At 41.8% G+C, this 15,965-nt stretch overlaps 1 protein-coding gene across 1 annotated transcript in view; it reads left to right on the forward strand.

Moving 5' to 3' along the window:
• LOC147026441 (CD109 antigen-like) overlaps nucleotides 1-15,093 on the forward strand; it is a 139,103-nt gene extending 124,010 nt beyond the window's left edge. Inside the window, exons 31-34 of the mRNA XM_085881861.1 lie at nucleotides 323-444; nucleotides 11,148-11,289; nucleotides 13,780-13,882; nucleotides 14,802-15,093. Coding sequence (XP_085737987.1) covers nucleotides 323-444; nucleotides 11,148-11,289; nucleotides 13,780-13,882; nucleotides 14,802-14,899 — 465 coding nt within the window. The 3' untranslated portion in view covers nucleotides 14,900-15,093. The remainder of the gene's footprint in view (nucleotides 1-322; nucleotides 445-11,147; nucleotides 11,290-13,779; nucleotides 13,883-14,801) is intronic.
• Nucleotides 15,094-15,965: the final 872 nt, after the last annotated feature.

A 15,965-nucleotide genomic window follows, 5' to 3' on the forward strand; every position in this document is an offset into this window, starting at 1 on the left:
ATCCCGAGATTTCAGTTTCCTGTTACTTCAGCCCCATTCTTGCTGTTTGAGCTTGCATCCTGCTTGATTATTCCCACCTCCCCATTTGTCCTCTTCTCTGTCCTTCTACTTTCATTCTTGCCCTCACCCATTCTTCCTCCAAGTGTCCCTCTATAATGCTGTTGGTGTGTTTTTCCACTTTCCACCATGTGCTAGTTTTACTGTTATGTTCTGTGTTCTATCGCGTGCATGAGCCTCAAATTCATGTAAAAGATTGGATAAAAATACACGAGGTGAAAATAAGCATTGTTACATGTCATCACTCTCATCTGAATTACTGCAGCTGAACGTGCTGTACAACGTCAAGGAAGAAATGCCAGAGAATGAGCCATTTGAGCTCCTTGTTAACATCGACGACGTCACAGGAGAGGGATCACTACACTATACTGTCCATATTTGTACCAGGTACTGAAAAGTATGTCTTATCCTTGAGTAATCTTTAATTACAAATACAAGGTCAGGTATATTTCACATATATTAAAACACTTCTCACCATAAATTGGTATTCCTCAAAAAGGACATGCTGAGATAACATTTCAAATATAAGTTGCTTTATGCTTTCCAATGTAAGCTGATTTATGCCTTTCATTAGGACACACAGCAGAACCACAAAATGCCTGCAAGAAAATGGGAAAGGTCAAATAACTGACAAAATTCAAAACCCGGGGTACATACCACACACATGCCAAAGTATTAAAGCAAGTCATGTTAATTAATGGTGAGCCCGGCAGAACTTCCAATTCACGCCATCCCACAGGCAAAGCTGAATTCTCAGCAATGAATGATCTTTACTGAATTTAAAAAAAACGATGACTTTCAGCTGGACCTTAGTTCTCTCAGAAACTAAATGAATGTCTGCATTGTGATAACATTTTACTGGATGTAATGACATATATGCATTTAGATAGTTTGGACTCTGGTTAAAAGGAAGTCTTTGTGATATATTTTGAATATGTACTGGATATGTATTTATATCTGAAATATATAAAAAAAATATATATATAATATATATTATGGAGATCAAAACCCATGACTGTAGTGGGTACCAGGAAGCAAGTGCTGTTAATGCTGCATACCAGTTAATGCTGCAAACATCCTAACCAACAGGAAATACCAACCATACATTAACTTGCCTGTGGTGCACAAAACAGTTCCTTCTCTGGAGTGGATTGGTCTATAAAATTTAGAATTAAATTCTCTTCCTGGTATTGGCTGCAGCACAATCCGACAGAGATATAGGGGGATGATAGCTCTGCCAAATTCATGCCTAATAGACAGAGCCGATTCAACTGTTTAGCCAGAAGAGCCTTTTTCATAATATACTCGCACATTACTCGTAGGGTGATTGTGTCACCATGAATCGTGACACACACACACACACACACACACACCATACACAAACACACACACACCACACACACACACACACACACACACACACACACACACACACACACACACACACACACACACACACACGATTTGGACATGTGAAAAAATAGCACCACCACTTTTTCCTTTTCCCTTGATATTCATCATCCAATGAGGCACATGTGTTGAATAACATGCATTACATATTGATGAGAGCAACACATATAAATGATTGTACATGGATACAATAAGACAATTGATCAAACACATCCTACTTTAGTGGCGTTATTACATTTACAGGCAACAATATTTCGTTTTTACCTCTACGACCGAAGGTAAAGGTGGTTATGTTTTCACCCCTTTCTGTCTGTTTGTTTGTTTGCTTGTTAATTTGTTTGTTTGTGCACAGGATATCTCAAAAAGTTGTAGATGGATCCGGATGAAATTTTGTGGATAGGTTTGGGGAGCTACAATGACGAACTGATTAGATTTTGGTGAAGATGCGGATCCGGATCCGACTACTAGAATTTTTAAAGTGATTCTTCACTATTGAGAGATAGGGCCAAAAACTATATATGGCATGACATCTCAAAATGTTGTTGACGGATTCGGACAAAACTGGGTGGACAGTGTGGGTGTATGGTAAGGACGAATTGTTTCGATTTTGGTGAAGATCTGAATACGGATCTGGATATGAGAATTATTTAATTGTCAAAGTGATTCTTCACCATTGAGAGATAGGGCCAAAAACGATATAGTACTGTATAGCATGATATTTCAAAAATGTATTGGGCCTGTCATGGTCTTGTGGATCAGGCATTACGTGGCGGAGGTATCTGCTCTATTGAGTGCCCTTCTAGTTTCAGTGCTGTTTTGAGGCCAGAAAAATACACTGTTAATCTCACTTCTGATATGTGGCCAATGGATCAAAGCAGAAAGCAATTCATATTGAAAAGTATCAAGTATGGTTTTTGAAGATGTGTAGCACAGTATTAGTCGTCTTAATACAGGACTGCAGCACACACAGGAAGTGATCTCTTTTGAAGTATTGCATGTTTATATATCCAGTCAGTCCACTCTACCAGGCACTCAGGTTGTAACTCATAACATTCACAACATGTTTTTGTCAATGCATATTTCCCTGTACTGTATTCATGATCGATGAAACTGTAACTGGATATTAACCCAAAGATAAAAGAGGATCGCTTTGGCCTGGCATCCAAAAAATCAAAACATCAAAACATCAAAAGAAAGAATAATTTTATTATTCCCTGATTTTTATGCCTCTACTGATGAAGTCGCCAGTGGCATTATGTTTTCGGGTTGTCGGTCCGTCCATACGTACGTCAGTCCGTGCTAATTTTCTCTGTTTTCTCTGCAACTGCTCATCCAATTGACACAAAATCTTCACCATGGGAACGACTTCTCATGTAGAATGTTTTAATGATAAGTATCATGTCATAGGTCACATGGTTTGGCAGCCATATTGGATTTACCTAAAAACCTTTAAAAACCATCTTCTCCAGAACAGATCAAGGGGAAACTTCACACACATGTTCGCCAAGCCTTGGGGATACCAGGGTGTTCACAAATAATTGATAGGTCACAATATCTGGCAGCCATATTGGATTGAAAAAAAATGGCAGCCATATGGGATTGAATGATTCCATCCATCCATCCATCCATCCATTGGCACCACACACTGTGCAGAGCGTTGGTGCTGCCTAAGCGGTCTTCTTGGCTATTGGGCACAATCCTGGACGGGATGCCACTCCGACACAGGATACTAGCAAGCTGGCACTCATTTTGCCAACCTCGGAAGGATGACAAGCAGAGTCATCCCCACCTCGTATTAATTCAACATCGAGTGGGATTTGAACTCAGGATCCTGGGATACCAAGCCCACCACCCTAACCATTAAGCCAACACCAGGCATGGATTGAATGATTGAATGGAAATAATTGATTGAATGAAAAAGTATTTCTCTTGAACTGCTTTATCAGTCAACATAAATCGTCACAGTTATGTTCTAGTCGTCAGGTTAGGTCAGGTATGGGAGCATGCGCTGGATCAGCGCGTCGCTGCATCCACTTTCCGCCGGTACTCCAGGGGCTTCTGTCTGGCCATACCCCAGGCAGATGCCTGGCCCATCCCCATCTCCTTGAGATGCTGATCAACCAGCTGCAAATACGAGGCATGTGGTCAGCCCATTAGCCTCCGCCACTCACAAGGCTCCCTCGCTGACAGAAGCTGGTGAGTAGGATCAGCGTCAGGCAAACGAGCCACCTGTCCATTCATCTACAGCTGATGCTCATGGACTATAAAGGTAACAAATCTCATTTACAGTATGTCTCTCCCAGCAACCGCTCATTGGACACAAAGTCCAACCAGCGATAACCAAGGATTTTCCGAAGATACCTGGTACCAAAGGAATTAAGTCTCCATCTCAGATCCCTGGTCAGAGTCCAAGTCTCACATCCGTAGACCAAGAATGGAAGCAACAAGGACCTGAACACTCGGACCTTCGTCCTCCTGCACAGGTACCAACAGCGCCACACCCCATGATCCAGTTAATCCATGACTCTCCAGACCTGACCCACACGTCCATTGACCTCTGACTCACAGCCAGCAGAGAGATGAATATCACTGCCAAGGTAAGTGAATATCTCCATGACCTCAACATCCTTGCCACAAACACGTACAGACAGGACAGCAGCATCCAAGATGTCATTGAAAGCCTGCATCTTAGGTTTGAAACCCAGGAAACCCGTAATCCAAGCAGCTCCAACTCCTCATTCAGCACCTCGAGGACCCCCAAAAGGATATCTGGAGTCTCTGCAAAGATGACTGCATCATCTGTGAAATCAAGGGTAGACATCTTGACATTCTCAAATGATGCACCACAGCTTGATCTCTCTGACATCCTCCCCAGAATCCAGTCCATACAATTGCTGAAAAGGGTGGGGGCCAGGATAGACCACTGATGAACTCCAGTAACAACTGGAAATAAGTCAGAGATGGCATCACCACATCTCACAGCACTCTCAGTAGTAGATTATAGTTCAGACATCACATTGATCAGATTTGGTGGCACCCCACGAAGACCAAGAATCCTCCAGAGGGCATCCCGATTCACTTAGTCAAATGCTTTACAGAGATCAACATAGGCTGCAAGCAGCCCCTGCCAAAACTCTCGTCTGCGTTCGGTGAGGACCCAAAGAGCTAGGATACGGTCAATCGTTGACCTCTTTGGTGTAAAGCCTGAATGCTCTGGACACTGGTGCTCAAGCATATGGTGGTGATGAACCCTATGAATAATTATCGGAGCAAAGACCTTGCCCGGTACTGAGAGCATCATCACCCCTCGGTAGTTGTTGCAGTCTTAGCGATCACCCTTCCCTTTCCAGAGAGTGACAACAAGGCCCCTCTTCCAGTCAGTTGGGATGATGCCTGTGTTCCAGGCAAAGCACAGAACTGCATGCAATGACACGAGTGCAGCATTTCCACCAGCCTTGAGAAGTTCAGCATGGATGCCACAGGTTCCAGGAGTTTTACCCCATTTCAACCGGTTCACCACAGCCTATATTTCCACAAACGAAGGTGGACCACAGTTGAATGGAGGGTCAGCAATAGGGATTGTAACACCTCTGACATCCAACTTGACAGCTGGTGGATCAGCCTGGTACAACCGCTCAAAGTAACCGGCCCAGCGGGCCTTCACTTCGGACTCCTCTGTCAAGAGCCCACCACCCTCTGCTCTAACTCCAGTACACTGAGGGACGGGCTTGGAGGAACGCAATGTGTGAATTCCCCTGTAAGCAGGACGAGAATCACTTGACCACAGGTGATGCTCTACCTCCTCTCAGATTCCTCACACATAGGCCTCCTTGTCCACCCTTGGTGCACGTACAGTTTTACGCCTCAGCTCCGTGAACAGCTCAGCTCTGCCATTCAGCCTGGCCCTGTGACTCTGGTCAATGGTATCCAGTGTCCCTCGAGAGACAAAATTCTTCATCACTTGACAGTGAGTTCCAATACATCCACCGGCAACGTGAAAGACAATGGTCTTGACGGCACTCCACAACTCTTCAGGATCCCCCAAAGCACCCAGATCCCCAAAATCTCCACTCTTCCTGTTTGCAAGCTCCTCAGCTACCCTCTCATCCTTCAGCTTGCCGACATCTGGCCTTGGCTGGGATGGCACCATTCTCCTGGGTGTAAGCTGCAACTTCAGAGTTGCTCCATCAATCCTGTGGTCAGTATTGAGGAACTGAGCACTCTGGTAGACCCTGCAGCAATTGGATCATCCTCCAGTGTCCATCAACAAGCACCTGGTCAATCTCCTTTGCCACACCGCCAGCGTTGGAATATCAAGTCCAGCGATGAGCTTGTGGGCGCTGAAACCATGAACCAGCCACCCTAAATCCATGACTTCTTGCAAAGTCAAGGAACTTAGTGCTATTCAGGTTCACAGTTCCAGACCCATGGGGACCAACACACATCTCATAACCATCCCTATCAGTTCTAGTCGATGCATTGACATTTCCCAAGACTAGAAGAGTGTCTTGCCTGGGACACTGATCAACCACAGACTCAAACGTGGCATAGAATCCCTCCTTCACGGTGAGGTCACTCGCCTCAGTTGGAGCGTATACAGAGACCAGTGAAACGACACCCAAGGATTGAAAAATCCTTAGTCTCATAATACGCTCGTTGACCGGTGTTACCTCAATTATAATTGGAGTCAGCTTATTGGACACAGCTACAGCAACTCTTTGGGCATGGTAACCGTCAGAGCGACAAGACCAATAGTAGGTGTAACCACCCACCATGATCTCGCCGCAATCCATTCTCTGAATCTCAGAGAGAGCTGCAATTACGATGTCTAAACGCTTGAGCTCAGATGATAACAGAGACAGGTGATCATCCGCTCTTCAGGATAGGACATTCCAGGCACCCACCTGAAGGGACCGCCTCAGGTTACCCCAAGAAGACCGCCGTCTGGTGGACAATACCTCATCACCACCTGGCACACACTACCGCAATCTGACCCGGGAAGGTTACCCTGTGGTTTCCCTCCTGTCATCAAAATTGGAGGTCCCAAAGGCTTTGCCAGAATCCCGTCATCCGGTGAACTGCCCTGTAAAGAGCAGCTGCACAGGAGGTACTCCCATGGAGTGGGTTTTCAGATTTTTGTTTTTCTCTAGCGCCTTTAAAGTAGTCATGGAGAATATATGTTTTAAATTTCAACCTGATCGGACGCATGGTCTGCCAGCCAGAATTCTTTACTATATTGAATCTGGTTTCAGGGATTTAAATCAAACTTGGTACAAGTGTGTATGTGGATGTAATAATGTGGGCGGAGGCATATCTGGTGACGTCATCACGTCGAAGAGTGCCTTTTTACTTTACATTGCTTTGGTGGTGAAATAAAATACCCTGGGGTGGTAAGGAGAAATTGTGGGTGGAGACACTCAGCTGGGTGGATGAAGCCTTTGGAACAGTCAAGGGAAGAGGAATTTATTCTTCGTAGCAGAATTTTGTCTCACGTCTGAATCAGTCAGCCATACCTTTTTCATCCATCATCTATTAAAAGTGTGCAAAATGTTCTACAGTGCTGTACTTTACTGCATTTATCATCAGGTCGGTGTTAAACCCAGATCAGACATATAATCATTGTTTCTCTTTCAGCCTGTAATTTAAATCATGAGTAAATCTCAATTAAATCAACGTATACGTAAGGGAGGTTGCTAATTCGACATGTTGAGAACTTGAATTGGCTCTGTGGTTAACGCGGTGCAACGTTGGAAGAGCTTCAAGAATATGACAATTCCTGTTTGTTTTCCACTTTGGTTTATAAGTTTCAGATCCACCGGTTGAATGTTTGTTTGTCTTCGACTTAGATTCATAAATTACGAGTCTAGGTGTTGCTCATCAACACAAAGAATGCAAATGATCATTTTCTTTCACAAAGTTTGTTGTATGTGGATTTTTTTTTTTTTAAAAGACTACATCTGTAAAGTGTGAAATAAATAGCTCATTCTAATCAATAATTCTCAATTTACTTGTTATTTTGCTGCTTGTAGAATGCAACCACAATCCACTTTGTCAAATATATAAAGCTTCTATTTATTATGTATCAGCAAACACCACCCATAACTTCACTGTTGGGAATACTAAGGGGGGGAGAGGGTGGGGGAGCAAGAAGGGATGGGGGAGCGAGGAGGGGTGGGGGAAGGGAAGGCAGCGTACTAGGACATTACGGGGCGAAAGTGCTGAAAATCATTCATTGCAAAGACGAACTTGTTGCTGTTGCAGACTTCGGTTTCTTTGAATCTGCATTCTCAACCGTCACGAAGAGGTACTTTCTCTCATGTATGGTTTTCAAATGTTTTAGCATATTGGACATATTACATTGATGAACAAGGTCTGTTGAACAAAGTGAGCTTGCAACTTTTGGACTGTCTTCTTCCTGACATAGTTCCAAAATGCAATTCTGGACCTTTTGAACGACATGTTGACAAAATTTTTTTATCAATCCATGTATTGCCTCCCGGTCCATCATCAAAGCAATCGGCACGCTTTACCAGCCAACTCTAAATGCCTTGCTATTCATTTAAAAAGGAAGACACCCTCCGGCAATGTTTAGTTTGCAAGTGATTTGCTTTTGCTGTTATATTGCAAACGGGATGCCCCATGGGCGTTTTCTTTTTCCAATTAATACACGACTAGGCCATGTGTAACTGGAACATGCCCAATAGGGACGAACAAAAAATTTCTCAAAAACCAAAAAAATCCGCTTCTTTCTATGAAGTCGGAATTTTTCAGAATTGACGTCGATTCCGGCTCACTACTCGCTTCCTTTCAATTCGATGGTTAGGATTGAGTCCTTTGGAATCAATTCCACCCCCCACTATTAACTAGTGAATCATTCGCACTGCATCGAAACGGTTGATAAGGAATGGCAGACTGGTCACACAAACACCGTCCGGAGACAACTGGAGATGACCGGAGACATCGGGAGTATAAAATCTGGAGTATTTTTTTTTTAATAGCAGTGGGAACTGCTACTAAGTTCAATTCCGCAGTTTAAATTTTAAAAATATTAAATGGACGGTGAATTTATTAGATGACCAGCCGTTAATTATCTTCAAAAAGGGTGTTTAAAATAACCCAAACACCCAGTTTTCATATATGCACAACCTTGGAGTTCTCTTAGGAGGCATGCAAAGTTTGGGGCTGTTAGGTTTCATGATTTTAGAGTTATGGGGGAGACTGACATACACTGACGTTTATGAGTATACATGCACAGGGGATGCCCCCCAACCTCTGCTTGCAGTCTGAAAGTATGTTCCACTCGTGTATACATATCCTCTTCTTCTATTACGGCCACAACTTTTTGAAATATCAATATATCATGCATTTTTAGCCCAGTATATCAATGGTGAAGAATCATTTGAGAAAGTAAAAAAAAATATATATATATATATATATATATATATATATATATATATATATATATATATATATATATATATATATATATCTCGGATCTGGCTCTTCACTAAAATCAAGTCGATTTGTCCGTGTTACATGACCAATCTGTCCACCAAGTTTCGTCCGAGTCCGTCCATAACTTTTTGAGATATCCTGCTCACAGCGAAACAGACAGGTGAAAACATCACGTCCGTCCACCTTCAGTGGCAGAGATGTTGATTCATCAAAGAAAAGAAAAAAATATCAAAAAGGAATAGGGAATTGTGGCCATTAGATGAATTTATTTGGTGACCAGAAAATTATTGTTTTAATGTAAATGCTTCCCTATTATTCAACGTAAACTTACGAAAAATCATGAATCAGCTTTCGTTTCAAAACCTAACCCTCAAACATTGATTTAGTCACACAAGAAGCCATTCTGTATAAACCATAATCATCATTTTGTATGCAGCAAGTGGCTGTTAGTTTATGGCGATGTCGTTGATGATGCGGTGCCCTCTGTAGGTTAGAGCAGGAATTTGTAATTTGTTCAGTGTCGGTAATAGCTAGCTCACCGTCGCTTCGTGGAAGACACCATAGGATCTTCAACGTCCACCAACTAATGGTAACAGATGGGACGCCCAGGTGAACATTAATCCAGAGGACGACACAAGCATTGATGTATCGCCCTGCATGTGAAACATCCATGTTGATAGCTTATAGCTAGGTTGGGATTCAAACCCACGTTAAGTAGCTTAGATGTGAGTGCACATTCCTCGAATCTGCCCCACTAGACTTTATTACAAGTAAATATTTAATTTACATCCCAATATTATCTTCATGAACATCATGGTATCTTAAGTTGTGGAAGAAGTGAGCAGTTTGAGGATTGCTATTCAAGCTCAATTTGTAATTCTGATTGGTTCTTTCCCCAGCCCATGTACTGGTGTATCCCCCCCCCCTTATCCTTGACTTGACAGCATTCACTCTCATATCACAAGATTATCCATTTCTGATTGGTCCCTTCTCTTCTTGGAAAGAAAGATGTAAACTTTCATCAAAAAGAAAAGTTTTACTTTAGGTTAAAAAAAACAGTATCTACGAATATTTTAATATTTAACTCATGAGTTCCATTTGGATTTGAATCCAGCAATCAGCAGCTCATTTGTTTATGGTGGGCAGAGGGTACCGGTGGAGGAGTTATAATATCCAGCACTAGCTAAAACATTGACTGGCAGGATACCTTGGAGGTATGCACACTCACCTCTAAGCTGTCGAGCCTGGGTTTGAATCCTGACCCAGCTATATAAACTGTCATTCCGGTGTTTTACAGGCAGAGTGGGGCATCAATGTGTGTGCCGTCCTTCGGATGGACGTTAAACCGGGGGTCCCATCTGCAACCATCAGTTGGTGGACTTTAAAGATCCCACGGTGTCATTCGCAAAGAGCAGGCGAGTTATCGCCGGTGCCCTAAACAAATTGCTAACTCCTGCCAAAACTACTGCTGGGAAGGCAATAGCAAATCACCCTGCGTAACCCTTGCTCGGAAACTGCTTCGGCAGCACCGACACTCTGTAAAAGCACATGGCACATCAGAATCAGAATGATAGTATGTTACCAACCTCGACATGTTGCATCGTATGAGCAAAATTGAATCATATCTTCCTTGTCACACACCCAACCTCTCCACCAAGTTTCATCTGAATCCGTCCACAACTTTTTGAGATATCGTGCTATCTATCGTTCTTAGCCCTATCTCTCAATGTTGAATCACTGAAAAAATTCTAGTAGTCGGATCCAGATCCGGATCTTCACCAAAATCTAATCAATTCGGCCTCGTCACACACCCAACTTGTCCACAAAATTTCATCCGAATCCGTCTACAACTTTGTGAGATATCCTGTACACAGACAAACAGACAGAAAGGGGTGAAAACATAACCTCCTTCACCTTCGATGGTGGAGGTATTGGCATTCCCCTCCCCAAAGACCACCGGTAAAGATAAAAACACCCGCACACATTAACTGGGATCATGCTGATCCTATGCAGCAAGTCTGGATGGAATCGGCCCACAACTGTAGGAGCAGCGCTCCAACCAAACAACCACACAAACACCGGTCCATGAATTACAGTAAAGGATGGTGTAAAACTTGCATGAAACATTACTTCATTATATGTTCTTGTAAACATGTAAACGGGTACTACTCCTTGTAAATGTGTACTTCTTCCTTCATTTTGATGTTTTTCTTTTCTGAAAAAAGGCGAAAGAGCAGAGTAAATGGTGGCATGGTTCTGCTGGAGGTTGGTATGCTGAGTGGCTTCTCTCCAGGCGATATCAATCTGCAAGCTGCCATCAAACGAGTGGAGAAAAAGAAAGGAAAGTTGTTCATTTACTTTAATGAGGTCAGTAATTGGACTACTTTGGGCACAATCTTTGAACGTTGGTAGCCATCAGCAAACTCATCCACCAGTCTGTTTATAGCACAGCACACGTGAAACATACATGGCTGGGTTTTTTTTCCTTGTTTTACAAAACAGTTTTTTGAGATTTTTCACTTTGTTTTACATGATAATTTTGTGTAATTTCCCGAAAACAATTCATTACCCCGCGCACGCCGAGCGAAAAGTGAGGTCGTGCAATTGCTTCATGTCCGTCCGCCAATCTGCCTGTAAACGTCAGTTCATGATGGATGAACAGCTTGTTTAAAATGAATGTTATATTTTAAACACGAACCAGGACATGAACAAGAAAATGGACCTGTGGTTTCATAGTTACCTTGGCCCTGAATTTGTCCCATTCTCACATGCACAGAGAGGTATAGTAAAATAATATATTATCTCTCTCTCTCTCTCTCTCTCTCTCTCTCTCTCTCTCTCTCTCTCTCTCTCTCTCTCTCTCTCTCTCTCTCTCTCTCTCTCTCTCTCTCTCTCTCTCTCTCTCTCTCTCTCTCTCTCTCTCTCTCTCTCTCTCTCTCTCTCTCTCTCTCTCTCTCTCTCTCTCTCTCTCTCTCTCTCTCTCTCTCTCTCTCTCTCTCTCTCTCTCTCTCTCTCTCTCTCTCTCTCTCTCTCTCTCTCTCTCTCTCTCTCTCTCTCTCTCTCTCTCTCTCTCTCTCTCTCTCTCTCTCTCTCTCTCTCTCTCTCTCTCTCTCTCTCTCTCTCTCTCTCTCTCTCTCTCTCTCTCTCTCTCTCTCTCTCTCTCTCTCTCTCTCTCTCTCTCTCTCTCTCTCTCTCTCTCTCTCTCTCTCTCTCTCTCTCTCTCTCTCTCTCTCTCTCTCTCTCTCTCTCTCTCTCTCTCTCTCTCTCTCTCTCTCTCTCTCTCTCTCTCTCTCTCTCTCTCTCTCTCTCTCTCTCTCTCTCTCTCTCTCTCTCTCTCTCTCTCTCTCTCTCTCTCTCTCTCTCTCTCTCTCTCTCTCTCTCTCTCTCTCTCTCTCTCTCTCTCTCTCTCTCTCTCTCTCTCTCTCTCTCTCTCTCTCTCTCTCTCTCTCTCTCTCTCTCTCTCTCTCTCTCTCTCTCTCTCTCTCTCTCTCTCTCTCTCTCTCTCTCTCTCTCTCTCTCCATTCTAAACAGGATACTTACTGTTTTTAGCGACGTCATAAACAACAGGACACAAACAACAGGCACAAATAACTAATGTGACGTGTTAGATAGGATGGCGCAATAGACGCTGTGTTAACAGCGGTAAATTCCGGAAGTTATATCTTGATGTGGCTTTTGCAATCTTTATTTTATATAAATTGAATTGTACACTTGAACACTGTAGAACACAAATTGCCTTCTTGTCACTTCCAAATCCCTTCCATTTTGCAGTTATTGGACATGTTAAGTAAGGTGGTGTATAAAACTGCTTTAACAGCACAAATATTCCAGAATTGTTTTTAGGCTTTTAAAATCATTATTTTACGTCAATTAAAGTATATATATATATATATATATATATATATATATATATATATATATATATATATATATATATATATATATATATATATATATATATATATATATTTCAACACAACATAGGGTATCGTGGGGGTACCGTGTTCTATGAACAGCGTGGGGTGTCATGTTCTATGAACTCTCTAGTTACCCTCACCGAAGGAGTTGGCGAGGGTATTGCATTTGGCTCCGTTTGTTTGTTTGTTTGTCTGTTTGTTTGTCCGCACAGAACTTTTATGTTTTTCTCCACAACCGCTTGGCGGATTGAGATAAAAATTTTCACCATTGGTGCGACTACTCATGTAGCATGATTTAATGATAATTATGACATCATAGGTCATGTGGTGTGGAAACCACATTCGAAAAACTTTGAACCTCTGTATCTCTGAAAGCGCACCAAGGAAAACTTGAAGCTTGGCACATTGCAAGTACTCCTCATGGGAAATGAGTGTGATTTTTATGACATCATAGGTGACCTCGTTATGACGTTATAGTTGCAGATGTAGAACGCCACATCCGATCAGTATGAACAAATTTTGAGGGTCATCTATGGATAAAATAGTGTGCAGAAATTTTTTTAATGATGACATTTGTCATGTGATTTGGCAGCCATATTGTTTTGTGTTTTTAAACGTTCAAAAAACTTCTTCTCTGAAATGGCTGAACAGATTGAGGCGAAACTTTACGTATATAACTGCCTATCCATAAGGAACAAAAGGTTCACACATATGATGTCATTGGTAACAAGGTATGGCAGCCATATTGGATTTATCCCAAAACCTATAAAAAAAAATACACCACTCAAAAGAAGTCCTGGCAAGAGTTTGCAATCTCTGATTGCTCTTTTTCTTCTTCTACCTGTTTCAGGGCTTATCCTTGCATTCCTTTGAATTGATGAGTTGTATTTATACTGCTAATATTTTCAACTTCAAATAAATTTGTGTCTTCTGACTCCAGATAAATGAAACGATGATCTGCGTGGAAATTCTTGCCTCGCAATCCACACCCATTGGAAAAGTCAAAGAAGCAAACGTCATAGTTTCAGATTTCTACGAACCAAGTGAGTCATCATGAAAAGTTGAGCCTCTCTCACCAGTGTTTCGTGTTCGAGTCTGGAGGGAAGTTCTTGGAAGTGTTCATGTTCATGAATGCTCCATTTTTATAGGCAGGGTACTATCACATTTGAGGGGCTGGTATGAGTAGAATCACCGAGAGGTATGCACACTCACCTTTGAGTTGTCTATGCTGTGTCCAAAACTTAAACCAGCTATAAATTGTTGACTTGGTATTTAGCATTCAGGCATCCATGTGTATGCCATTCATCAGAGGATTGTTAAGACAAAGAACCTGTCTACTAGAACTGGTCATTAGTGGACGTCAAATATATCAGTGTCTCTCATGATGAGTAGGCGAGTTATCGCTATCACTCTGAACAAATTACAAATTCTTGCTGAAATCGACTCCAGTAAAGCGTCAGGCCTGTCCAACCAGTTCATCAAAGACTTGGGCCAAAAGGGGTCATTGAATAGAGAGTAGTAGTCGTAGTCATAATAGTTGCAATTGCTTAGAGATGATGGTAGAACTCCCATAATATTTTTGCTGAGAATGTTGTTTTGTATGTTTTTTTTTTTCCCCCACCACATGAAGTTCCAAAAATGGAGATAAATTTAAACACCGAAAAAGATAGTTTTTCATTACAATTGTTCCGGTTGCAAAAATTCCATTGTCTCTTATTATGATTCAATATCAGTGCATTGTTGGGAAGAAAAAAAAAAACTTGACTGCACCACATTGAGAAATCAAAATAATTTTTTTAAAACACCCTGTGTCCTTTTTAGACCCCAATCACAGGAAATATTCCGAACTTTCACATTAGTTCAAGTTTAATATTGACCAAACAGAAACATACTTTTGCAAAAAAGGCAATATGCAATTAAGCACTTATGAAGTGCAGTAATGTAATAATATTTCCATTACAGGTCGGAAAACGGAGCGAAGCTACAAGTCCAATGCATTGGAAGAGGTTTCAATCTGCGATATATGTGGAGACCAATGCCAGGACTGTGTCAACACCTAGTGGTAGCTGATATTGTTTTTATACTTTCTTTTCTTTTCTTTTTTTCTAATCTGGGCTCGAAACTTGATTATTTGCTCTCGGTTTTAAAAATCCATTACAAGTACACATATATTTTTCCTCATGTAGAGTTTCTAATAAACGAATCATTAACAAAAGTGGAAAAGTCTTTTGTGTCCGAATCACGGTTCAAAATTTCAGTTAAAGATCAAAAAGAGAAAGACCAAGTGATGTCAATCTCTTATGCACCTCTCACACCTGGCTTGATAACACTGTGGCTTGCAGAGAATCCACTCATCATTTTGACCTCTCTGCACCATTGTACACTTGCATTCACATTTTAACGGCATGCAGCAGAGGGAACACTTCTACATTTAGCCTGTTTTTCAACCGTTTAGGGTAATTTTAGCATCCAAGATGCTAAGTTGCTTTTCTTCCTTGATACCGGCGAAATTGTATCACATGGACGACAGGATGCTGGTACTCCTTCCTTCAAGAGGGTATCTTACAATATTTCCTGAAGGACATTTTCTTTAATGATGAATCGTTATGGGGTATACTACGTGTAAACACAATGAGCTGTCAGGGCAGTAAATTTAAAATCGACCTTGGGTTCGCCTATTTGTTTGGCATTCCTCCGTGAACCCACAGCTCATGATGCTGGTGTCCCAAGTACAAAAAAAAGGCAACAAAAAAACAACTTTGTTTCAGTGGTCGAAGACTCGTACTACATAAATCACTTGCAGGACACAAACATTGGTAGATACCAATACACTTACACATTATTTACAAGGATAAAAGAACACGATAGATAAAAACACATGGTGTACAAGATTTGAACCTGGATTCACCCGAATGATGAACGAGGACTGACATCCCCACTCCCAATGCTTTCATCGTTGTTGATTCATCCATTACCTCCTTATGTCCTTGCAATTCATGTTGACAATTTATTGAGAAAAAAAAAGACACAAGACGCAAGGTGAGCACCACAAGTACACTTCCACAATAATTTCACATCTGTGGCCATAATACCTCGAAAAAAAAAGAACGGCACTCGGTAGAGCAC

The sequence above is a fragment of the Eptatretus burgeri genome, chromosome 5, assembly GCF_056783735.1.
Source record: "Eptatretus burgeri isolate ZD-2024b chromosome 5, Ebu_testis_v1, whole genome shotgun sequence".
In the NCBI taxonomy this organism is placed as follows: domain Eukaryota; kingdom Metazoa; phylum Chordata; class Myxini; order Myxiniformes; family Myxinidae; genus Eptatretus; species Eptatretus burgeri.